This window comes from Cryphonectria parasitica (assembly GCF_011745365.1).
Source record: "Cryphonectria parasitica EP155 unplaced genomic scaffold M406scaffold_5, whole genome shotgun sequence".
Lineage (NCBI taxonomy): Eukaryota > Fungi > Ascomycota > Sordariomycetes > Diaporthales > Cryphonectriaceae > Cryphonectria > Cryphonectria parasitica.
The window spans coordinates 2,285,194-2,310,817 of NW_024468913.1; the positions used below are offsets into that span (position 1 = coordinate 2,285,194).

Here is a 25,624-nt window from a genome sequence, read left to right on the forward strand (position 1 = left end):
TGTGCCCGTTGTGTTTTCGCGCTGCTGCAACAATTTCAGCTTGTCTCCCGGGGACGGTGGAGCCACCGGTTGTTGTCAAGTTCAGGTTCGAGCTGAGTTGGCGCGGCGCGCATGGGCGGGAGAAAAGATGCAGTATGATTGCAGGCATGACTCCGGAAGCACCCAATGCAAGCTCGCCCAGCGCGTCCCCAGCGCGAGCTCCATTACTCCCTCTGTCGAGTCTAGGCAGGGCATAGCACAGCTTCGAAACTGCGCCGATGTCATCTGCGTCCCGCCCGTCCTCGTCCTGCATTCCCGCCGATCATGACTGGCCTCGTCACAAAACGAACTTAAGGTCCATAAACAAACGGGACCGGCTAAAATTCGAAGCCGAGCACTGCTGCAGCTTGGAGGCTGACCGACATGACCTTCGAAACAGGACTTCCCCGACCTGATGAAGGGTGAAAGCCCCGAATCGACCTCTGCACACGGCCTGCACTTCCTCGATGCAATACGACGAACATCTGACAAGCAGTATGTTATCCTCTCATCTTCCCGTAGTACGCCATGGACACGGGGCCCAAGTGCCGCTCTTGACAGTGCGCTCCATCCGCTTGCGTCGTCATGACTCGATTCCTAAACCACATTGTCTTCCACCTCCGCATTTGAACCCCCCTCCGCGGGCCATCCCTTTTTTGCTAACCACGGCTTTGTTTCTTGAACAGTGGGCGTGTCGTTGCCGGCTATTTCGAACACCTACTACCAAGGGAGGGCAACGAGGACTACTACAGCAAGATCTCCATGCCCATCTCCTTCCGGGTCATCGAGCGCAAACTACACCGAGAAGAGTTTGAGAACTTGTCGGAGCTGGAGTGTTGGCTGAAGCGCATGGTCACGAATGCGAAAGAATACTATCCCAAGAACTCCACTACTTTCGATGACGCAGAGCGGATCAGAAAGGCGACGAGTAACTGGATGGTTAAGTTCAACCCGGCCTACAAGAAAATCCCCAACTACGCCGCAACGCCGATACCCATACCCTCCGACTACGACGTCGACGCTGAACTCGCCGCGGAAGATATGCCGACTGACGTGGCTGCTGCCGGGATGCCGGAGCGCCCACCACGGCGCCAACGCCCGACAGTGGAAGCAATTGGAGATGATGCTGAGGGCGAAAGTGAGGACGAGGATATGCCCGACGCGGATGCCGATGACGATGCGGATGCCGAACCCGAACCCGAAGCCGACGAGAACGACGAGGATGATGATGCTGCTGCTGACGAGACTGAAGACGCCGAAGCAGATACAGGCCGGGCCGCTGGTCCTCGGATCGTGCTGAAGCGACGGGGAGCGCGCTCTCAAGAGGCCGAGAACACGCCTTCGACTGGCGAGGAGAAAGCAGATAACCAGTACTCTCAGGTACCGTATCAGGGCTTGAGTTTCCAGGAGGCGCAAGAAAAGATAATCGATACCTTGATGGGACGTCAAGACGAGGAGTATGTGTGACTGGTCGGCCCACTACCGACCCCTGCCTCAAAGAAAGATTGACTGACAAGGCAACAGTGACGAGTGGCCATACTTTGAGCCTTTCATCAACCTACCTGACAAGTCTTTGAAAGACTACTACCAACTCATTGAAGACCCGATGTCTCTAAAAAAGCTGTGGCGCGCTGTCAAAGGCATGCAGGGCCGAGGGGGTGCCACAGGAATAAGTCATTTCAAGAGCTGGGCCGCCATGGAAGAAAGGGCTAGTTTGCTCTGGAACAATGCCTTCTACTACAATGAAGAGGGCAGCGAGATTTCGGAATTGGCGAAGGAGCTCAAGGTAAGCCACGATCCCCTTGGACCTCAGGACCTGTCCTCTCTAACATCTACCAGGATGCGTTCTACGAGCAATTAAACGAAGCGAAGGCATGTGTAGAGGAACCTCCTCAGCCGAAGATCAAACTACGCGCACCTTCCACCCAGACTCCGACCACCGGTCCCGGAAGGCCAAAGCGCATTACAATACATGTTGGCGGCGGCAGAGAGGACTCTCAGGGCTCACCAGCATCACAAGCGGGCCCATCTGGTGACACCGCGGTGGCGCAGCCAGCTGTGAATGGTGGCATCGCAATACCACCTCCCACCGCCACCTCCTTGCCCACTCCTGGTCCAGCTGCTGGTGCACCTCCAACACCGACCGCGGCTGTAAAGCGTGAGGACTCAGCTCGCCAATCTCCTGCCATTCCTCCTCAGGTCAGCAACGGCTACAGCTCAAGCGCCTTCCGACCTGTCATGACACCAGTCAACGGTCAAAGCCAGCCCCAACATGCGGGCATGCCAAATGGCCATGCACCACCCGTAGTGCAACACCCTCCCAGGCCACTGTACGAAATGAAATACCGCGGCCCGGGCACAAGTAAGTCGACGCTCATCACAATTTACCATGATTTTTTGCTGACTTTGTCGCAGACGTTAGAGATGCCATCCTGACCAACTTCTGCATCCGTACGCCGCTGGATGAAGATGACGAGAGGCGCTTCTCCTTTAATATTCCTCCCCACCCCAAGCTTCTCCAGCAGTCTCTCACAGTCACCCTGGGCCCAACGCAGTGGAAGCTACAGCTCTTGCCCCGTATCTCGCCAGCACTCGAGGAGCAGCAGCGGGCCTATAAGATGTACATTCTGGTCAACGGCCAGGTACTCGCGCGTGGAGTCCCCAATCCCCGGGACCCGCCTCAGCATGGAGAAGCGGTGTACAATGCAAACCTGCATGCGGGAGTCAACACTGTTACGGTGTATATGATCGCAGCTCTGCCCAAGGGTCAGACTCTGCCGAACGGCTCGGATGCTGTGATGGAGAAAATCACGATCTTGGCGAACGTGACAACGCAGTAGAACTGCGACATTCGGTCTAAGGGGGAATGCACCCGTTATCGTAACTTCGTGACGCATTATTTCGAGCTTCGTGGAGAGTGAGGTGAGCTCAAGACGACTTTTTTGTTGGAAAAACCCTCCAGAGGTCATTCTGGCTAGTCACTTCATGCCATTTGATAATGTATCGGAACGGTTGGTGGGGTTGGCCGTGATAACGATGAACCCACGGAGGGGTGGGTACTTTGTTCACGGTGCTTAATGGCTGGAGTTCCAGGTACAGGATTCTCGGATGTGGACTTGACGGTATTGGACATTACACTGCAAAGAAGAAAAAATCTTACTTTCTTGGTAAGCGCAGGAGAATAGCTATATGGCAGATAGTGTTGGCCATGCGGCCTCACTGGTGTACACAGTCCAATATGTTCCATCGTGAGACGGCGCCCCAACGGAGAACTCAATCGCCGGGCAGACCAATATCAGCGAAGCAGTGTCATTGAAATCTCTACCCACGCCATGTGAATCACGAGTTTGGCTGTTGCGAGGGCGAAAGTCTCTGTTGTCAAGATGTTTGCGCTCTGAGGAACCGCTGGCAGGGAAGGGCGCCATCCACTGCCTCCTCCCTTCCTTCATACTAAACTATACCAGAGTACTTTAAGTAGGTAGTAGTACTATGTATGGTATGTACTGTACCCATTGCTGATGGGAGGGTCCTGATAAGATAAGCAGTAGCCAGGATTGGACGGACTACCCTGATGCCCGTGCACGGCGAGTTCAAAAAAATCTGCTCCCAGCCGTTTGAGTTGCCCCACGTTTTTTTTCGAGCGACTCAAAATCCCATCGGCGGCCAGCCTTTAAGAAAAAAAAAACCCCCTTCAAACTGTCGCAGCCCTTCCTCTCCTCCTTCCTGCCGTCAACCCCCAATCACCTTTCCATTCCCTTATTCTCCCAGATTCCATTCAGACCACATTCAAAATGGCCGAGGAAGTCTACGACGGTGCCATTGGCATTGATCTGGGTACGTTCTGACATGGTTTCCGCGTCGTCGTCGTCGCGGCGTCTTCTTGTTGTCCGACGAGAAAAGCTGTCGTCGTCCTCGCGCTACAGGACTTGCATAGGATATAATCGCTGACTTGTACTCTCTCTCTCACACAACAGGAACCACCTACTCCTGCGTGGCCACCTACGAGGGCAACAATGTCGAGATCATCGCCAACGAGCAGGGCTCTTTCACCACCCCTTCGTTCGTCTCTTTCACCGAGCAGGAGCGATTAATCGGTGAGGCTGCCAAGAACCAGGCTGCCATGAACCCCGTCAACACCGTCTTCGATGTCAAGTAGGTTGCTCTCGGGCACTGCATAGCCCTAACGTCAATAAGGAGTACAGTTTCTGATAACAGCATCTTGCAGGCGTCTGATCGGTCGCCGCTTCGATGACCCCACCGTCAAGAAGGACATGGAGTCCTGGCCCTTCAAGGTCGTCGATGACGAGGGCAACCCCAAGGTTCAGGTCGAGTACCTGGGCGAGACCAAGCAGTTCTCCCCCCAGGAGATCTCTGCCATGGTTCTTGTCAAGGTAAGATCCCCTGCTTCTGTAACGATTACTACAGAGACAGGCGCTAATGATTTTCCCCCGCCAAACAGATGAAGGAGATTGCCGAGACCAAGCTGGGCAAGAAGGTCGAGAAGGCCGTCATCACCGTCCCCGCCTACTTCAACGACAACCAGCGTCAGGCCACCAAGGATGCTGGATCCATCTCTGGTCTTAACGTCCTCCGTATCATCAACGAGCCCACTGCTGCTGCCATTGCCTACGGTCTTGGCTCCAATAAGTCCAACAAGGAGCGTAACGTCCTGATCTACGATCTGGGCGGTGGTACCTTCGATGTCTCCCTGCTTAACATCCAGGGTGGCGTGTTCACCGTCAAGGCTACTGCTGGTGACACCCACTTGGGTGGTCAGGACTTCGACACCAACCTGCTGGACCACTGCAAGAAGGAATTCACTCGCAAGTTCAAGAAGGACCTGTCGGGCGATGCCCGTGCCCTCCGTCGTCTCCGCACTGCTTGCGAGCGTGCCAAGCGTACCCTGTCCAGCGGTGCCCAGGCCACCATTGAGATCGACTCCCTCTTCGATGGCGAGGATTTCAACATGCAGATTACCCGTGCCCGTTTTGAGGACCTCAACGCCAAGGCTTTCACCGGCACTCTCGACCCCGTGACCCAGGTCCTCAAGGATGCCAACATCGAGAAGTCTGGCGTTGACGAGATTGTTCTTGTCGGTGGCTCCACCCGTATTCCCAAGATCCAGAAGCTTCTGAGCGACTACTTCGACGGCAAGAAGCTCGAGAAGTCCATCAACCCCGATGAGGCTGTTGCCTACGGTGCTGCCGTCCAGGCCGGTATCCTCTCTGGCAAGGCCACTTCTGCTGATACCGCCGACCTCCTCCTGCTTGACGTCGTCCCTCTGTCCCTCGGTGTCGCCATGGAGGGTAACATCTTTGCTCCTGTCGTTCCTCGCGGCAACACAGTTCCTACTCTCAAGAAGTTCGTGATCCTATCCCTCTGGTGTTGAGAGAAGACGTTACTAACATGCCATGACTAGGGTTCGTATTAACCGATTTTTTTCAAGTCTCGGCTTCCCCTTTCCTACATTTTTCAGTTTTCCCATTTGCCCCTTCCCTCCGCCAATACCCAGCCAAAACATGGGCGACTTTTTGTTGAGCCCATGTTTTGGCTGGGTTCCGGACTGTCTACTTTCTCTACTCTTCATCCCCCCCCCCCCCTTTCTCTACTCTTCATCCCCCCTTGGTAAAGACGACTCTGCAACTCTGGAACCATGGATCTCCTCTCTCTCTCTTGATCGCCATGGTCTAGCGCTGCCTGTCCATCGCCGTCGAGAAGAATCCTCTCTTCGACCTGGTCTTCTTTGATGAGGATATTCTCCGGGAGATCACCACTGCTGCCAGCCTATCCTTCTGTCCCGGTCTGATGGACGTCCTCCAAGCTGCCTCACCACCTCCGGTCAGCTTCTTCAAACTTCTCCCTACTGCTCACCTCAACCGCTGGGGTATCTACGCTCTCGTCCTGGAGAAAATTGAGGATTCTACGCTCGTTTACATTGGCTCAGCTACAAATGCTCGCGGAGGAGTAAAAGAACGCTGGACGCTCTACGACCGGTGTAACCGTCGCAGGCCTCATGTTACCGCCAAATCATGCCCAAGCAATGTCAAGGAGGCTCTCAACAATGGCTACCGGATAGTTTCCAAAGGTCTCCTTGCGTGGTGTCCTATCCCTTCAGCTAAGGATGTTCCACGGAGGCGTGTGCTATCCTACGCTTTTGAAGCCATGTTTAGCTATCTCTTCTGGGCCCTGCAAAGCAAAACCATGGATTCCGAGATAATGTCCTGCTGTCCTTGGTCGCCCCAATCCTTCACCTACCGCGGTGCTTGCAGCCACAACGCTCTGAAAGACCTGATCAAGGGCCATTTCGACTTGACCGCCGAGCAGCTCGAGATGCTCGCCCAACAAAGCGCCAAGAGCATCAAATCCTCCAAGCAGCGCTACAAGGCTCAGCGTAAAGCTGAAGATCCAGACGGCGTCCATCAGGCGAGCGCAGATGATTATGCCCGCATTAAAGCTAAGGATCCTGAGGGCCACCGGCAGTACTATCAAGACAAATATCAGCGTACCAAGACGGAGTCGCCCGAGCTGATCAAGAAATGGTCTGCTGATCGTCGAGCGCGCGTCATGGTCGATCCTGTGCTCTATGCTCGTGAGAGGGCTGCCGATAAGAAGCGCTACAAGATCAGCCGGTCCGCGATGCTGAAAGCCAAGGCATTCTACTGCGAAACATGTCAAAGAGCCTGTGCAAAGCAATCTGAGTTCGACCGTCTCAACGCCTCGAAAAGACACGTCAAGAAAGTCAAGGACAAGGCTGCTGGCACAGTCTTCGAGTATCAGTGTCAATTCTGTCCCTATGGTACATCCACCTGGCGCAACTATCGCGAGCACCGAAAAACCCACGGTCTCGGGGATTCGAACATGGACGAAGTCTCGACGTAGATCATCGTGATCTCAATATCATTACCCAGGACTTTTGGACCACGACACCAGCTTCAGCTTCTCAGGACTACACTTCTCACTTTTTCCTTCTCACTTTTTCCTTTCTCACTTTTTCCTTTCTCACTTTTTCCTTTCTCACTTTTTCCTTTCTCACTTTTTCCTTTCTCACTTTTTCCTTTCTCACTTTTTCCTTTCTCACTTTTTCCTTTCTCACTTTTTCCTTTCTCACTTTTTCCTTCAACACAGCTCTAATACAACTTGCTAATTCATCTTGGAACCACACATCTAGCGTACCTTCACTACTGTGGCCGACAACCAGCAGACTGTTCAATTCCCTGTGGTGCAGGGTGAGAGAACCAATTGCGAGGACAACACCTCTCTGGGTGAATTTACCCTGGCTCCTATCCCGCCTATGAAGGCTGGTGAGCCCGTCCTTGAGGTCGTCTTCGAGGTCGACGTCAACGGTATCCTGAAGGTCACGGCTACCGAGAAGACCTCCGGCCGCAGTGCCAACATCACCATCTCCAACTCTGTCGGCAAGCTGTCCAGCGCTGAGATCGAGAACATGATCAGCGACGCTGAGAAGTTCAAGTCCAACGACGAGGCCTTCAGCAAGCGCTTCGAGGCCAAGCAGCAGCTCGAGTCCTACATTACCCGTGTCGAGGATATCATCTCCGACCCTACCCTGTCCCTGAAGCTGAAGCGCGGCCAGAAGGAGAAGATCGAGCAGACCCTGAGCGAGGCCATGTCTCAGCTCGAGCTCGAGGACTCCAGCGCCGACGATCTGAAGAAGAAGGAGCTGGCCCTGAAGAGGCTCGTGACCAAGGCCATGTCCTCCCGATAAGCGTCTCGTAGCCACGCTCCGCTCTCGCTCTTTTCGTACCAAGACACATCATCATCTTGGTCACTGTATGACACCTCACGATACCATGACGGAGAGTGAAAAGAGGGGAGAGCTGGGTTATCTCTCAGGTGAAAAGCAAGTTACGAGACCGTTGACACCTTGCACTTTTGAGGATGGTCTCCGGGGAAGGTAGTTGATAACGGAAGGTCTTGCATGGGTTGACAAGGCAATTCTTGCACATCTTTTTCCTCGTCGTGTCCTTGTCTAGGAGATGCAGTCTCTTTACCCAGCAGGCTGAGAGGGTAATGACGCTGATCAATCTGTGGTCGAAGGTGTGAGGTACTGCAATAGTTGCTTCCACCTTATCTCCTTTTTTTTTTTTTTTTCCCTGGGAGGGAGTGCAATAGGCACTCGCTCTTTATAACAACGACGTTGCATGGCGCAACAACTGCGAGTAGATTTGGGTTGAAAAGGCTACTAAAATTGAATGGTACACTGATTAGAATATTTCTTGAGAAGCTCATTGCATCTGTGAAATGTGAAGAGTTTTGCACTCGGTTGATAAGAATCATGTGTCCTCCATTGTCAATGTGCATGCCTGTGATAAATCATGTCATACCACTTGACACCAGTACCTAGTACCTGGCGCTTGTAAAAAGGAGAGTGAGACCTCAAGAGAACAAAGAAAATAACACAATACAGAGAAGAAGCCAAGGTCAGTAATAAGAACATATCCAACTCTGCAAGTGACATTCTCAGTTCAAATTATAGAACAAGCTCCTGGCTTAAATAAGATTCAAAATGGTTTTCACAATGTTGTCAAAGTACTGCCAGTTTACTTAGTCAGCCAACAGCGTATAAGTGTACGTCAATGTTCGGCTTGCTGAGGAACCCGCAATCTCCACCTCATCTCAACCACCAACTTCCTCCCATGAGAGCTCTCGGGACAGAAAACCGCCTCTTCAAAACAGCTAACAGTCTGCAAAAGACTGCAAAATGACTGCGCTTCAGACTTTTGACTACTTCTTTGACCTTCCGGGAGAGCTGCGTGAACAGATCCTCAGCTACCTCCTCGTCAGAAGCCATGGCGTCGGGCTCGGCTCAATGCCTGGCATAGTCCCCTCTAAAGCAGATGACATAGAGACTGGTGACTTCTACGACTGTCCCAAGCAGAATGGGGCACCTGCGTATCCGTTGAACTACTTCCTTGTCAGCCAGACCTTCCACGACGAGGCCACGTCAGTTTACTTCCGCGAGAATTCCTTCCACATCGTCGCCACCGGGCGAAAGTACCTGCCGACACAGAGTGGTCTGGTTCGTGTACCAGATCAAGTCCTCGAAGAGCGAACCAGGAGGGCCTTCCTCCCATCCCCAGGTGAGGCTCTGCTCAACAGGCCCGACTGGGCCCACGTGCGACAGCGGATCCGGAAGGTCGTGCTGTACCTTCAGCGGCCGCGCGGGTTCCTCGAGAAAGAAATCTTTGAGCCGCTCCTGGATATGATCCTCGCGGGTGGACTCAAGTCTCTTGACGTCAGGATCTGCTGGTTCGGCTCGCGGGGGCAGAAGCTGCTCTCGTGCCCTCCTCTGAAGTCGCTGTATCGTGTGCTGGGCGATCCGGACCTGGATGACGTGAGGCTGCGAGTGGCTGCGAGAGCACACGAGCAAGTGTGGTGTCCCTTCCATGACGGGGGTGGTGATGGGTATAAGCGTTGCAGAGCGGAGAAGGTCGAGAAGCATGGCAAGATTGGCGGGTGGGTTGATATTGATGTCAATAGGCTGATCCAGGCACACGGTGAAGTGGAAGATCAGGCGAGGATCTTCAAAGTCGGTGACCAAGGACCCTTTTGGGGCCAGCCTCTACGACATAGACTGGCAGCTTCTTCCCAAAACCCCCCAATAGTCTGACCTTCTGACTGGCGATCATGGCCTCCGCCGCCCCAGTACACCAATAACGGCATTATTGAGAAGCGTTTTTCGATCGAGGCTAGCTGTGAGTGGCCAAGAGAAACGACTGAGCTGGTCATTACGAGCCACAGTCCTTGCCACCACCGGATCACACCAAGCCATGTTTTCTACATCAAATGACCATGTTCGTCATCCCTTTTGAAAGTAATACCATTGATCAAGTGAAGGGGCTGACTTGCTCAAGAAACACAAATTAGCTTGGCAGACCCCGATTGGCTGACCATAAGTCACTGGTTATGTCATCCTTTGCGCTGACTGAACATTAAGTATTCAACTAAGGTTTGACACAGAAGATGCGATTGGCACAAGATGGCTCGGTTGGTAGGGCATTGAAGCAAATTATAGGCTTCCAGTAGCTGACAGTTGGGGATCTCCTTCTCAGTCCGCCTTGTGGTTTTATGGCGTGGCCTGGATATCTTCCAAGACAGCTGCTATCATATGGGACAACTGTAGATAAACATGGACAGTCAGTGTGTCTTCATCATATACTATTCCACTTCATCTGTGACTGCATGTTGTATGGCCTTCACAAGTCTCTTCTTGCTAACGACTTGTTGCTTTTGACGCCTCAGCACTTCTAATGCACCAGCTTCAGACGCCCACAGCTGCTGCTGAAAGTGACTGCTGTACTGCGGCCATTCAGAGTTATCCTCTTGTCTCTCTTAACATCTTATTCATCTACAACATCATCTCTATCTGTTTCTACTATAAATACAGCCCCAAGCTCTACCAACCTTCTCCTAAACTTGCTTCTCGACACCATCATCGTATCCTCCCACCGACAATAAGACAGCAAAGGGGCTAATAAGGGCTAATTCTCGGAAGGAGGCGGCTCGAGGGCGGCCCGCCTCGAAGCTTCTCTCTTGTGGTCTCCTCTTCGGATCTGAGCACCACATTGTGGCCTCACTCGACCTTGGGTATCTGTCGACAGGGCACTGGGACTTCTAAATCGTCAGCATGATCATCGATTACGATGCCTCTCGGGATCCTCACCTCAAGAGCTATATCTCGAATGACCGAGAAGGACCTCGCTATATCTCGAGCGGGTTGATTCCTAGTATGTCTCGGCCTGGTCGGTTCACAGTATTCTCCAGCCATGGAGCCTGTCTATCCTTAGGCTCACCTGCGATGCGGCGATTCTCTCGAACAGTCTTATAATGTAGCTATATGCGCGGATTATTATGTCTTGCACCGGCTACCTATCTCTTCGACCGTCGGGTGCTCGGTATCGTAGCGGGTGGTGTTCTGTGTCTCCGCAGGACAAGTATGACAAATCCTCTGCTCTTCGGGCTTCTCGCAATCTGAGGAGCTCTGCAAGAAGTAAGATGCTGTCCGTGTGACATCCTATCATCCTCTTCCAACGATTGGTCTTTCAAAATGGCCATTCAGCAGAGACAGAAACAGCCCATGTCAAGATGGTCGATCAGCGGGTCGATAATACACAAGAAGCTGGAGACGACGCGATACATTACACGACCTGGGATTATATCGACAGAGCCTTAGGTCCTCGTCTTCCTTCTATGCCCACATCGGAGCGTCAATACAAAGCGCCGGGCTCACTCCAATGAAGCGCTAGCTGTATCGATCTTGACACATTCAGCCGCATGTCCCTGGAGTATCAGACCGGCAACACCTAGGAGGTCTTCCGCAAGCTCTAGACGAATGGTCTCATCATAGGGAACGAGGAATTTCAGTCCCGACGTCCAGTATATGAAGCGCATCAAGCTTTGCCTGGCCGTCCCCTCCAGCAGTTGATGCCTTCTTCAGGTTCCGATATGGAATGCTCCAAATCCGGCGTGCTGCTATGATATCGACAGTGCTGCCGAGCTTCTTCTTCTGCTACTTTTGTGGGGGTCAGCAATCAAGTACGTGTCCAGGAGAACGACGATGCAAGGACTCTCCTCTCAGTTACCACTATATGGCAGAGGCCAAGGTTACATTATGCTGGTTGCTGCCTTCTTTATCACCACTGTAGCCCCAGGAATATTGCGGCATTCATGAAGCCTCCGTGACCTTGCAAATTCCCAAAGTCGGATATTCTCAAGACAACTCTGATGGAGCAGCTGTTCTAATGCCTATAATTCTGGTTGCGGACTTCGCTGCACAACAGAACAACAGCGCCGAGTCAGAGAGGCTACGATACAGACTATATATCTGGACATTCATTAAGTCCGGACCTGTCTTCGATGTTTGAGCTCGTGGTCCATTCAGCTCCGCCTGATGGCAGTTCAGTTAGGCAGACAAGCTTCCGAAGACGACCATGGATATCACCGCAGCCCTCCGCGTCCTTAGGATCTCTGAACACCAACAGCAGAAAGAACTTTATCAGCTCCAACAGCCTGTTGGTCTCCCCTGCTCATATTGATGGTCTCGCGACGCATAATGTTGTCATTAGGCATAAGATCACAGATTTTCTCGGACAAACGTTCCATCGAACGTTGCCCAGAAGCAATCAGTCAGAATTGTCTTTTCTTTGGTTTGGGGGGGGGGGGGGGTAGTGCTTTTTATCACACTGCCTTCAAGGTTCATCGGTCACTCTTCTGGTTATGTTTCTGTTGCCGAAGCTATTGGTTCTTTGAGCCACAGGGAAAGTCCGGATACTTTTCGGGATGCTCATGAATTGAACCAGGGTGTGAGGGCCCAGAGCTTTAGGGGACCAACACATTCTGCTTCTGACAGCCCATATTCATACCTTCACCATCTTCTAGACTATGACTAGGATCAGCCTGAAGCTCGACGTATACCTTGCGGGGGCGGATTCAATAAGACCTTGCCCGTCCCTCCTCCTTCTGAGCTCCGGATAGTGGTGGCAACTTGCGCACCACCATCATTGACCACGGCAAAGAGTATCTCGGTATGTTCCTCAGTCTTGCTTACAAAGTTTCTGTAACCATGCTAACACAATAAAAGGATCCTGCCCTTGCTATGCACCAGTCAACTCTAACCTGGAGTTTTTTGCGTTGGACCCGGTATTCAGAGCGGGAGCCAGCTTCTCCAGGTCCTCGAGGTCAAAGACCTGGATCGATGCTCCCTCGATGTCACTGCCGAATGCTGCACAAGTGGATAATGTGCACAGATCGCGACCACTCTCGCCTGCACTGTACAATGAGCCCACGAGCGTACAAGAGCATGTAATTACGGAGAGGGTGTTGTTTCTGGAGGCTGCTATCCCCTGTCTGCTGGTGAATCTTTGAGAAGGGAAGATATAATTACGGAGATGGATAATTTGGCTACGAGAGTCAACCACTGGGCGCAGCCCACTCTAATACGAAGAGGAGGAGGAGGAGGAGGATGATGTCGCTGCCGCCGCCGCCGCCGACATTCTCAGCAATGAAATCCAAAACTAGCAATCAAATGGAATGTCCAATTCCAATTCTTATCCACATAGATACGGCCTTTTGATGGCTTTTCTAACCCAAATACTCAACGATACCTCACTGATCCTGCTCCCCGTGATTTTGCAGAAACTCGTCTTGTATTCCGTCTCCCCTTGCGAATTTCCTCTATATCTTCTCCGACCCAGATCTTGAAGTGTGGGTTAGTACTGTGATCTCGTCGTCCAAGGCTGAAGGACTGCTCCCTATGACAATAGTCTAGAAAGATGACCGGTCTCTTCAGTAATGACCATGACCGAGATAATGACAAGACATAATCCAGTATAGATTCCTGCAAGGCCATGCACGACTACATGTTCTGATTTCGTGGCCGTCAGCGCGTGACACCATACACACGGAGGACTCCTTGGGCTAGGGCTAGGATAGGAGACCAAAGTGTATTTGCGCGCCAGGAACTGGCAATGGCAGCAGGAAAGCGGCGGCTGAAGGATGAGTCGCACGTTTACATGACTGGCCCTAAAGAAAAGACTCATACACCAAGCAAGTAAGAAGATAACGTCCCATGACACTATAGTCCAAGTGCGACGACGGACAGCCGCGTGGAGAGCCTCCTTCGTATGCTTTGTTCCTCAGCTCCATGTACAACCAAGCCCGATTCTGCCTAACACATAAGTGCTACTCATACCGATCGACACATGTACAATGAGACTAATAATTCGACTAGAAGCTTGTGCACAAAGAAATGAAGTCTCCCCAGAAGGATAATTTACAGTGACAAAAAGCACACATCCCAAAAAGGCTAATTAATTAAGTCCAACCCCTCCAGTCGCCCGAGCACCGCGGAGCGGTCCGAGACAGCCCGGCAGCCAAGCCCCCCCTGTGAAAATGCCCCGCCTGCAGGCGACAGCGTCTTCTTGGCGGACGGGTGATCCCCATCTCATGTTTTGTTACTGGCTCGGAGCATATTATTCTTGGAAGTAGAAGAGAAGGGAGAAGAAGGTGGGGAGGGGGGGGAGGGGCGGGGGCAAGCCAAGAAGTCTGACGAGAACTCAACGCTGCCCTCGTATCAAGAAGAGAAACGGGATGCTGCAAAACGAACAGGGCCAGTGTCGGACGATCACTCACATGTCTCGCTCGGGCTCTCTTTTCTCTCACCCTCGCATCATGGCGTGCTTGGCCGCGACGCCTCGGTCCAACGGCCAATGTTTTGAAGCGCAGGCGGCGAGTTGTGTTTTTTCCTTCTGTTTCTTCTCTGGTTTCCCTGGACGCCCGCCGCCCGCGCGGAGGGGAATCTGTCCTCGGCGCCGGGCGGTCATCTCGTACATCCGCCCGCTCGGCGCCGAGGACAAACTGCAATGGTAAGCAGCCACCTGCAGCAAGCAAATATACATGGTACATTAGACCGTGTATCAAGAAACAACACCCCTGTCCCCCTCGGACGGCGACCTCCGCAGCACCTGAGGACCACACGCGTGATCCAGATGCCCTCCTCTCGCCTCACTATCACCCAACCTTGGTGTTTCTCTCTCTCTCTCTCTCTCTCTCTCTCTCTCTCTCTCTCTCTCTCTCTCTCTCTCTCTCACACACACACACATTTTATTTCAGAGCCTAGCCTATGGGGATATGCAGACAGGAGCTTACAAAGATAAGGATGGCGGCTTACTAGGCTCGCACGACAACACACCGCACCCCTGGTAGGAATACAAGGCTTATGGGTGGGTGTTGGACAAGACCTGTGTGTGGGACAACATGATGGTCATCGCTCCTTGGCACGACGTGACCTTCTAGATTAAAGAAAGAGTTTGAGGCGAGAACCAAGTGGCGGCCGTGCGAGCCAAGAAGTGTCTTGGCCATACTCCTATTGATGGAGGAGGGGGAAAAAGGGGGCGATGTGCAGCTCTGGTCTCACAGGCCGAGACCTTGGCAGGAGAAAGAAGAGGTTTCCCTCGTTTCGTTGAGCAAGATCTGCCTCCTGCTGTTGTGCGAGAGTTGTGGTAGCCTTGGGAGAAGGAGCGTTATCGCTACTGTCTGGCGTGGCTTGCCGCGGAGAGAAATATGGGATGCAACCATCTCATCTGCATCCACATGCACATGCATGCATCGTGACCTCGCGCGCTCGAGCGGTAAGCTTTTTTCTGTGGACAGAGTGTGCTCCTAGGATGGATAGATAGATCAGAATTCAAGTTGCTGGCTGCTGATGCCTGTGGTGTCTTTTCTTCTGTCGTATCTTGCGCTGGCACGAGTAGTATGACTTCCATCACCCAGTATATTTCTAGAACATTTGGGAGCAAGATGATGAAGATAGGCTTCATTTCCTAACTTAAGAACTAACTATGACAAGATGCCAGTAGTAAGTAAGTCATGACGGAAAGAGAGAGAAGACAAATTGCCCCTCAAGATCCAGGCCCGCTATTTCCTTTCTCTTTTCTTCGTTTTTTTCCTTTTCGTTCTCTTTCGAGTTTTCACATTGCTTGACAAATGGAAACCGTGATAGACCATTCACCACCCGACACCCGAGATTCCGTCAAGGGAAAACTTCAACCAAACAAAGAAAGAAAAAAAAAAGGAAATTGCCGCGGCGCTGGGGTCAGACCCATTTTATTGAGGTCGGTCGTGCATCGTGCTGATGCACGACCGACGGGACCGGATGAATGGGTGGATTGATTGAAGGATTGATTCTGAATCCCAATCCATCAGAGATAGTAGTCGTCCTTTGCGTGCGTGCATGCGTTGCGGAGAGTTTCACTCGACAGCGACCTCAACCTCGTGCCAGTCGTCCTTGTGGTCGCCGGCGTGCTCACCAAAGTGGACAGGGGCGACCTTCAGGACGCGGTAGCCGGAGGACTTGCCGTCGCTGCTGAGGGACGAGCTGCGCCGCTTGTGCTCGGCGGCGGATTGGGCAGCAGCAGCAGCAGTAGCGGGCTCAGCGGGTTTGGTCTGCTGGGCTTTGGGAAAGGAGGCCGAGGTGACGGGGCCCAGGGGGAGGAAGTTGAGGAGGGGGGTGCGGCTGGCAGACATCTTGCTGATCTTCTGTCCTGGCGATGTAGAGAATAGAGTAGGATAATGAGTGATATGTCGTCCTTCCTGTCCTAGGCAAGAATGAAAGGCAGACCCTTGATATATATATATATATATATATATTTATATCAAGAGGACTGAAGTGGGACGGAGTTGACTGGAATGTTGCGAAGCGGGAGCGGAAAGAGAGAGTAGAGTTTGGCTGACGTTTGCGGTGACGTCTCGTTGTGCTGAACGCGGGAGTGGGAATGTCTTGGAAACTGGTTTTGCTGAGGGAATGGGAAGATGGATAACAACGCGTGCCGCTTGAGACTGGAGGGGAGAGGGACCCAACCTTTATATGAACGAAGAGGTGTACGGCTCGAGTAGCCCAAACCAGTAAACCCAAGCGACTTCCTCCAAACCGGATAGCACGGACTGCTTTTGGGCCGCGCAGCCAAGCTTGCTTGTTTAAACTTGTGATACCGAGCCTAGCCAGCCAGCAGCGTCAATAGCCAAGAAATGTACATAGAGTACAAACATTACGGGTCGGAGGGGCGCGCCTGGCGCGGGGCAGGGTGGAGGGACAGGTGCATGGCCTGGTGGGATCTTTTGACAGGGGATCCAGCTTTGCGCAATGACTGCATACTGATCTGATCCTTCAGTTCCTTTCGTCCTCCATGACCGACCAGACCCGACACGACAAAGAACAGGTCTTGTCGTCTGTCAGTCTGCCCCGTGGCGCTCTGGAACTGAACAGACCAAAGAGATGGCTTCTCGATATCAATTGTCCATATCCTCGTGATGGCGCACACTGTCCACTTCTTGCGTGTGCTGGCAGGGAACTTGCAGGGGAACTTGCAGGGGAACTGGTAGTATGCCGTCATGGGAAATCGTGGGGACCACCATGCTTATCTCTAACCCTGCCACGTCCATGTTTCCATGAACGGAAGAGTCTCACCCTCTGCTCTATGCTCCAGCGTGTCAGAGGGTCTTGCCCCCCCGTCTGACCTACCAGAGTACACATAGCATCCAGGGTCTCTGCATTCCACTCCTGTGGAAAGAACGTGGTCATGCCATTGGCCATGGACGAAAGGAAGTAGGGTGGAAAGAAAAGGGAAATGAGCCTTTGTTATCCGAGGTAGAAAAGTGGGGTACGGGACGCTCTCTCTGTTCAGAGGGAGGGCAGGGGGGGTGGTCGGCAGAGGGTTCGTCGGCCATGCGCGTGAAGTCTTCGCATCTCCTGATCCAGATACAACCACGATACAAAAGATGGACTGACTGATATCAGAAGGGAGGATGTCAGAGGTGGAGAATACGCTTGCGGCTCCGCGAGGAGTCGGCAACGAGACCTCTCGGAATTGGAATCCGGGGTAGATCTGGGGTCAGAGGCACGTCTTCGGGGCCAGCATGGGCCGTGATTGGTCCGCCTGGGTATGTCAAGAGGATTTCCCGGAACGTCTGCTGCGACCTCAGCTCCTCGGTCGTTGTGAGCCCTACGCCAGCCGCCCAGAACCAAGCTTTGCTGCTTTGGCGGGGATGGTCGCCGGCACCCCCTGCTGGTTGCTGTCCTCTGCTCGTGCCTGCTTTGCTTCCCAACTGTTCAGGACGGGCGAGCGAAAGCCCAGGCACCTTATTGTGGCTTGAAACATCGCTGTTGGTCTGCTGCGCCGCATGTGCTCGTGGCTTGATGCCGCGCCCTGGGTTTCCGGCCGTAGCAGCAACATTCTGCCTGGTCATGTGCCGTTGTTGGCGACGCAGCAATGGGAGTAGCCGACTGGAGAGGATGGCGGGAGGACGCTGATGTGGTAAAGCCTCCCCATGGTGTTGACAAGCCCACCAACGCTGGACGGCTCTGTCAACCTTAGCGTTATAATAAGCTCACAGGACAGTTAGGAGTCGGCCTGCGTGGTCTGGTGCTGTCGGCCAACATCTGTTGGCTACTCGGTCAACGACGTTGGATCCGGCTCAACAAGACGCCTGAAGCTGTGATTATGCGCAAATCTTGAGAGAGGCGACACTGATCGTTTACTCGGTCACGAAGGCGACGACGTCCACCTGACGACTAAGGGGTGGCGAGGTTCTGTCTGCAGGTGCCCTACGGTGTAGGTGGCCACACCTATTCGTTGAGACGTGGTCTCGCGTTACATCGAGACATCAAGTACCTCAAAGTACTTCAGAGTCCCTCGCCGGTACCTGCTCTTGTCTCGACGTACTCCAGATGTCCTCGCCCGTCACTCGACTATCTCGAGGCTGTCTGCAATGGGGTCGTTGGCATCAGGGCTTCTTGGTCGCGACTAAGGGCCGGTGTGAGGGTTACGTGCTCGGACGCTCTTGGAAGGTGAATTCGTCTTCACAGCATGAGGAGAGTGCGTTGGTGATGGCGAACAAGTGTGGGGAACGTGATGATGGGCGACAACTTGCATAGTCCCACGAGCTCGTCAGCGGTGCCGTCGCCGAAATTGCCCCGACATAGCCTGGGCTATGTGCTGAAGCAACCATTTGGCTTCGCAAAGTTTGCCATGAGGGGCCCCTATCGTCATGCGCGGTCAGTCCTGTTGGTGATGGGAGCCCATGGACCGAGCTTGGTAGCAAGCTGTGTGCCTCCGCGGCGCAGGTTTGCCGGGTAGGCATGGCAAGGGATCACATACCCAGCTCCAAAGGGGTCAGTCGATAATTGACGAGGTCCTGATCGTGTTGAAGGAGAACCAACAGCAGCGCTGAAATCCAGACGATGTCCCCTCTCCTTGCAAGATTTGGGTCGTCGGTGTGCTCTCTGAGCCTGGTTTGTACGTTACATTTCCTGTGATAGTCCTGGTCTGGGCTCGCCCGGGGTGCGAGCAACTCACCAACAGCCCATGCGTCATGATCTTCCCTCCGTGCCTGATCAGGCTGCTTGCATCTGAATGTGCGTAGGACGCCTGATCACGGGGGCGGTCCAACGGCTGCAGAGGGAGGTGGAATGCTACGCTGGCGACGGCGTGGCCAACTGCAAAGGGTCTCGAGATGCGGACGCGGTGTGCCTATCACGGCCCCTGGGTGGCATCCACAGTTGGTGCACACACAGTACTCGTCATCTGTACGGCAGCGGCGATATCACGCCGTACACTCACGCTTATCCCAGGTCCATGACAGGTCCAGGTCAGCAGGCATCTCGTCAGCAGGATGTCTCTACTACATGGGCTCCGTATGACTCTCGCACACAGACGTGGAAAATCATGGCGCGGACCAGCATCCTCCTCCCATGGGAACAGGGAGGGTGTCTTCGGACAGAAAGTGAACCAACATTGTCCTTCTTGGGCAGGTGTGAGAAGGGGGCCAGACGGGCATCAGCGCCCAGACCTGACACATCACGTCCTCATGAGGTGTAGCTTGCCTCGGAAGGAGCTGGGCTGAGAAATAGTCCGCCTAATATTAGACACGTAAGTAAAGCTCGACCAACACCCGCAGGTCAAATGCATATTGTTCCACCGACAGAAGGAGGAGGGAGAGGAAGAAGAGGTGGTGGTGGTGGCCGTACGCCTGCATGAGATAAGGAAGGGGGGGGGGATGGGGGAACAACAGAGTCTGAGACTCCATGAGGCTTACTAGTCAAATCTTTGCCCTCACACTATTGCTGTCCGGCCTTCCCATCCATTTCTGAGCTTCCTTTATGATTTCAACAGCTTGCAGATTACGACGGTAGTCTTGTCCAGAGCCAATGGCTTCCAGAAAGAGGCGACTCGGGTCGATGGCGAGGCGGCTCCGACAGTTTGGGTCCGCGCCTATCTTCCGCGCGTGAAAGCATGTTGAACGCTGATGTTGCAACTCAAGATCCAATGAGGTTTCCGTCAACAGACCAACAGCGCGCACTAGAGGCGTTGTTGTATCTGTCTTTTGATCAACATAACGTTCTCCAACACGACCTATCGGGTGTTACGTCGGGCGCTTCGGTTGGTGCGTGGTGCGTGAGGCTCGCACGGCTCGTTTGTTGTTAGCTCCTGTAGACGCGCCAACAACGCAAGATTTCACAGGTGCGGCAATTATCTGAGAAGAAGGCCATTTGAGAGCATGAATGTGTCAGCAATTCAGGGCCATGACATTGCGAGAGAGAGTTTTCTAGTTCCTCCCTACTCAACAACGTTTCTATGCTTGATGGTAATTTCTTCAGCAACACGACACGGCAGCTGCAAATGAGGAGGATGCCTGCGTCGCTCCTGCCAAGCTTCAACGCATAAGGACATAGACTGGAATAGCTCTCATGCCAAGTAAAAACCTTGCCCAAGGGAAGTATTGTGATCTCTGGCTTCCGGCTATCGACGCACCTTCCCAACAATGCGAGTTGGTGCAGCCTCCCACACCCCGCTTGTTGGTGGTGAATTTCAAAGCAATGCGTCAGGTGATCTGCAGATTCCCAATGGGTTGGCAGGCAGTTGGTAGCCGTACTTCCACCGTAACTTAACATGGGATTCGGCTCTGCGGCAGTGTACCCCGTGAGAACGGTCTCCAGTTGACTGAAGAGATCTTGATCAGCGATCGTAACCACCTGCTCTGAGCGGGTTAAAAGAGCTCTTCACATCTTCTGCTGCTTTGTCTCTGACCAATACACTCGTACCACAGTATGGTTAGCAAGTGGGAACTTCCAAGATCCTCAAAAGGGTTGGTGCTGAGGGAAAAATAGTGTAGAGCCAAGGCTGAAAAAGCCCCTATGATTGATCACTTGAGAAGGTCCCAAGCGGCCCAGTCCAAAAGCTTGCATAATTTGTCTCATCTTTCAAAATGAGGACACGCATCTTTGAGAATACCATGACTTGCGATCCAGCAGACGCGAACGGGACCTGTAGTCAGTGAGAATATCGGGGCAGCATTGGGGCACCAGCTTGCAGGGGAGGGATATAGGCCATTCTCATCTCGACACGTACCCCCCTAGGTCTCAGCAGCCTTGACTGCAATCTAAGAGGAAAGCGATTGGGCAAGGGAAGATACAAAGGAGACGGGGGGGACTCCAATAGTTACTGGCGACGCGGTGGGCGTCGTACCAATGTACCAACTCAATCAAGGTCTAGGCTCATACAGATGTCGACCTTTACTTGCGTGAAAGAGTGTACGGCGTCACATGTAAGTTCGACTATCTCTATACGCCAGCGACATTGACGCATGTTGTTGTGATGAAGAAATGAGAGGCGCCTCAGGCTTGATGCTGATTGGTCCTGGAGCGCCTGCTGAGGCGAGGCTCTTGACGCCAACAAGCGCCGAACCGAGTGTGACAGTGGTGCAATGAAACGCTCCAACAGTGCATGCAGCATGCAGCATGCGATGCCCCTTGCATCGCATGAGATGCATGCAGTTAGTTTGTAAAGAAAATGCGGCTCAATGGCTACCGCGCCAGCCATTCAAGCATAATAGATGATGCAACCCCTCAGGGGCCGGTGAGAGGACTATTATCACCTTGCAAGAATGCTTAGCGCACCAACTGCAAGTTCAACTAGTAATCGCATCGGGAGAATGCGTGCCTCCTCATTGATCCAATGCACCGCAAAGCCGCACCGCGGATATGGAATCGGTGGGGGCCAATTTGAGTATGTGGCTGTTGCTGCTTGCTGGATCCGCAGAGACGCCCCGAGGGAGGGTATAGCAGGTAGTCGTCCGCACCGTCCGGTGTTTCTTCAGGTAAATCCTATTCAAAGAGTAATTAGCACATATCTATGACGATATCCCAGGGTGAGCATGATGTATAAGAAGAAGACAGTAGGTGAGGCCGGGCGACGAAGAGGGTGGATTTAGACCTCACCAGTGCAGGTGCAGGTGCAGGGCATGAAATTAAATCTACCATGGACTTCACATGAGCATGTACAGAAGTACTGCATCCACGTTCCATACTTTGGATCGTTCAGGTGACTTCACCGCGCAGCAAATAAGCAAAAAAAAACCACACATTTTACCAGGGACAGTAGGTCATCCCTGGGCCATGCAGTACACCAGGCCAGCAAGTTACAATATGCCAAACGGGACAGGAATACCAAGGGCAACTCCAGTCCGTGGTCTCAAAAACGCGTAATAGTACACAGTAGTAACGATGATCGACCTCGCCTGTGGGGGCTTGACTGACATTAAAAGGGATCCTGCGCGACTGATGTCTACCCGGTTTCTGCAGGCAAGGTGCGCTATGAAATGTCGATACGGGTAGGCGGCATGCTGCGACTGGCGAGACTAACGAGATGAAGTACTGAAGACCGGATTCTAGCGAATCGCTGGTGAAGCAGCCTGGCTCAAGCAGGAAGACAAGTCCGAGCTGGCTCCAGCGGGAGCGCGAGTTCGGAGGAAAGGATTCCCGTACCTACGTACGTACGTATGTAGTAATGTCAGGTCACGCTAGGCCAGTCCAACATGAACGCAGACGACATCACGATCGGAGAGTAGAAATAAGGTGGCCACTGATGAGCAGAGCACATCGGATTTGACAGTTGACGCAACGTAGTTTAGCTGCGCAAGCCAGGTGAGGGTCCCGCTGTATTGAGGATGGACAAGGTGAAAGGTCTGATAAATGAGCATGGCTGTGGAGATGAGCCGGGGTTTTGTTTTCACAATCATGAAGAGGAGGTCCAAAGTTTATGTAATGAGGCAAGTGCTTCTTGCACAGACCCACCCAGACAACACCAACCAATCAATCTGACAGGGTCTCCCCAAGCTGACAGACAGGGGTGCCCACGTTCGATATCCCTGGACAGAACGAAGCTCCAGTCAAGCTTAGTCCATCAACCACTTGAATCTCAATAATACACACACACTCTCTCTCTCTCTCTCCGGTGGACTCACAATTGGCAATGATGAAGGTCAAAGGACTTCTGCACTGTCAGTGCTTCGTTTCCGCTTATCATCACCCATCATCAGGTTCCGTGCAGATATCCCGACCATCAAGGCCCCGCCATGGTGATGGCTTCCCGGATAACCTTCCTCCTCAGTCATGCCTAGACGTTGTTCCGATATGCTGAGCCTGGGGGATATGGCATAGTCTGCCGGCCTGCGTGCCTCAAAGGGACCGAGGTGCCGTCAGCTGGTCAGCCATTGCTCGCTCTGAAATGCTAGTACACTGCACGGATACTAGGAACCACCCCCCCCCCCCTTTTCGCCCTCACTTACGAGGATCGACCTCGTTGGTTCGGGTCGGATTCCGCTGAGCAAGGCACCATGGAGAGCAACTTGTCGATTTGGTCTCAACCGACCGCCTTCACCTCTCTGACTGAGCAAACCTGGTGCCACATTCCGGGCTAGGGTTATTCACCCACCTGCTGGACCAACGGGGTGTCCAGGCGCCGCAGCTCCATCACCGGATGGCAAGCAGCGCATGAAATTCGCGTTACAAAAATACGGATGGCATGTTCCACAACGTCACGGATGTATGCTGCACTGCATATACCGAGCACCAGTGCGGCCTGCACAAGCTAACATCTCCCAGCGGCAGATTGGCCACTCAACCACCTCACTTGGTTTAAGAGAAGCATACATTCGCCTTGTGCCACCTCTTGTGCTTCTATCCTGTGCAGGGCCCAAGAAAACGTGTTCACTTGCCATGACTAGCCCTTAGTCTTGCCGACTCGGCCAATTAAGACGACATCAAATGCCTCTTGTCAGAGGATCACTCCTCATTTGGAATTTGCGGGTCTTGTGTGGCAGCAAAAGGAACCGTCATAATCCTGGCTGATAAGACGTCCTCACGCTCTATCCACTCGGTCTTTTCGCCGGGTTCCCACAAAGATGCTGGTCCACGCCGTGTCTCTACTGGAAAATAGGACAGCGACAAACGTATTCAAGCGATTCATGAGGAATCCTCACGCTTGAGGGGTTCTTTCTCAGCTTGTGACCCAGCCCACATGCTTTTCGAAACTCACAGGCCCACCAGCTGGATTGCAATTGCGACAACGTACCAACGGTTGCGAAATTGCCAGGGGATGTTATGACGGATCCATCCCGTTGGCCAAAGGATGTGTTGGTCGTGTCGACTAGTCTCTAATTCCAGCGTCTGGGCTTACGCCTTTCTTCCCTAAGTGCCCCTCGTCAAGAAATCTGGTCCAGCGTCGATGTGATGCACGACATCGTTCTGCGTGGGGCTCTACCAAAGTACCTCGTTCATGTTCAGATGGATAGCGAGGTGGTATGCCAACCACGCTTGCACAAGTCCAAGCATGTCAATGGACCGTGTATCGCATACTTCAAGTGACGGGCTAACCGCTTCAATGGGAGTTGGCTTCAGGAATTTGCTTTTCCTTGCCGACCTCCCCTCCCGCACTGGTGAAATTGGCAGACGACGACACCCCCAAGTAAATATTATACCGACTTTGTCTTCAACAACTGTAATGTCTGAAGGATAGCATCCAAAATCAATGCCGTGGGCTTAACATCAGGTGTGGATCAAGTACTGAGGCGTGTTCCTGACCTTGTGATATCATGGGAGGAGGCGGAACCAGCAACAAAACATGATTATGCGTGTACCTTCTGTAAGTTCCCTGCGTCCGGCGGTATGGTTCCCCACTCCGTATGTGCTCATTCTTGACAAACAGCTGCAGGGAAAGCGGCCTCAAGGTGAACCACGGCATGTGGAGCTGATGGAGGTTGAAAAGTTGATGGCAACGAGTTTGCGGCAGGTTCCAGGATATGATACTTTCCCGAAAGGTTCCTGGCATCAGCAGGGGAGCTTTGGCCGAATCCACTAACCAGTGGACCATTCCGTGCACCGGCATATATCGATGCGTGGACAAGGGCCACCGGCCAGACCAACCGCTGTGCCGCTGCGGCCCGTGTAAGTTGCTCCCTTGGGAGGTCTATGTACAGCCTTCGACCAACAAGTACTTGCGAAGTATTACAACCCCCGGGCCCAACGAAACAACCTTGCTGTTATGGCCTGCGGCTGTCCTCTGAGATGTGTAGACAACCTGTATGCAGCCTTGAGGTCCAATCCCCCCTCCCCCCCCCCCCAAAAAAAAAAGAGTTCGTGACGTACCGAGCCTAGGTGCACCAACGGCCAACCGAGAACATTGATGGGAACCCTTGGCATCGAGGTCACTGGCTCTCATGGACCACCACCACCTCTGGTGGGTTCCAGAGCACCACGACGGAGACACCACTTCTTCCACCTCTACTTTGCAAGTGCACACCCTCTGACCAGAGGCTCACGTTGGCCTTTCTGATGGTACCATGCAGACATATAAAGCAGCCACCATCTTCCCGTCTTTTCTGGCTTGCAGTTGAGCATCACCACCATCAATCTTCCATTTCTTTGAGATCTTCGATCACCAGCAGCAAGAATTAGCCCCAACACACTGCCTACACAGCTACCAACAAGGCTTTAGAACTCTTTACACGCTTGGTCACTTTGTTTTTCACGGTTGGTCTTGATCCGCCAGGCCATTTTATCATCCGCCACCCCCTTCCCCCTGTCGCACTCTTGACTTCCAACCCCTATCAAACAGAGCACCGTTCTCAAACAAGACCATTCATCATGTGCAAGATCGTGCGCATTGTTTACTCCTGCGGCAACGTGATCAGCCTGCCGTACCGCACTTCTGGCTGCGACGGCCGCTGCACGAACCCTGTTGTCGAGGTAGACCGC

At 53.0% G+C, this 25,624-nt stretch overlaps 5 protein-coding genes across 5 annotated transcripts; 4 read left to right on the forward strand and 1 right to left on the reverse strand.

Annotated features, from left to right (window-relative positions):
* The first annotated feature begins 427 nt into the window (after positions 1-427).
* M406DRAFT_291834 (Bromodomain-containing protein) lies at positions 428-3,198 on the forward strand. The gene is made up of 6 exons (XM_040918994.1): positions 428-513; positions 705-1,156; positions 1,223-1,475; positions 1,543-1,804; positions 1,858-2,380; positions 2,434-3,198. The coding sequence occupies exons 1-6, from the start codon at positions 434-436 to the stop codon at positions 2,856-2,858; spliced, it is 1,995 nt and encodes a 664-aa protein (XP_040775651.1). The 5' UTR covers positions 428-433; the 3' UTR covers positions 2,859-3,198.
* A 611-nt stretch (positions 3,199-3,809) lies between these two features.
* On the forward strand, positions 3,810-8,246 carry M406DRAFT_291836 (uncharacterized protein; the record flags this gene model as incomplete). The annotated part of the gene is made up of 5 exons (XM_040918995.1): positions 3,810-3,852; positions 3,993-4,170; positions 4,244-4,409; positions 4,478-5,383; positions 7,187-8,246. The coding sequence occupies 5 exons, from the start codon at positions 3,810-3,812 to the stop codon at positions 7,739-7,741; spliced, it is 1,848 nt and encodes a 615-aa protein (XP_040775652.1). The 3' UTR covers positions 7,742-8,246.
* A 491-nt stretch (positions 8,247-8,737) lies between these two features.
* M406DRAFT_70784 (uncharacterized protein) lies at positions 8,738-9,654 on the forward strand (the record flags this gene model as incomplete). The annotated part of the gene is made up of 2 exons (XM_040925371.1): positions 8,738-9,492; positions 9,642-9,654. 2 exons carry the CDS (start codon positions 8,738-8,740, stop codon positions 9,652-9,654), a joined length of 768 nt encoding a protein of 255 aa, XP_040775653.1.
* A 6,129-nt stretch (positions 9,655-15,783) lies between these two features.
* M406DRAFT_340244 (uncharacterized protein) lies at positions 15,784-16,059 on the reverse strand (the record flags this gene model as incomplete). Its single annotated transcript, XM_040921538.1, has 1 exon — positions 15,784-16,059. One exon carries the CDS (start codon positions 16,057-16,059, stop codon positions 15,784-15,786), a length of 276 nt encoding a protein of 91 aa, XP_040775654.1.
* A 2,225-nt stretch (positions 16,060-18,284) lies between these two features.
* On the forward strand, positions 18,285-18,748 carry M406DRAFT_356626 (uncharacterized protein). The gene has a single exon (XM_040923494.1). It carries the CDS (start codon positions 18,444-18,446, stop codon positions 18,666-18,668), a length of 225 nt encoding a protein of 74 aa, XP_040775655.1. The 5' UTR covers positions 18,285-18,443; the 3' UTR covers positions 18,669-18,748.
* The last annotated feature ends 6,876 nt before the right edge of the window (positions 18,749-25,624 follow it).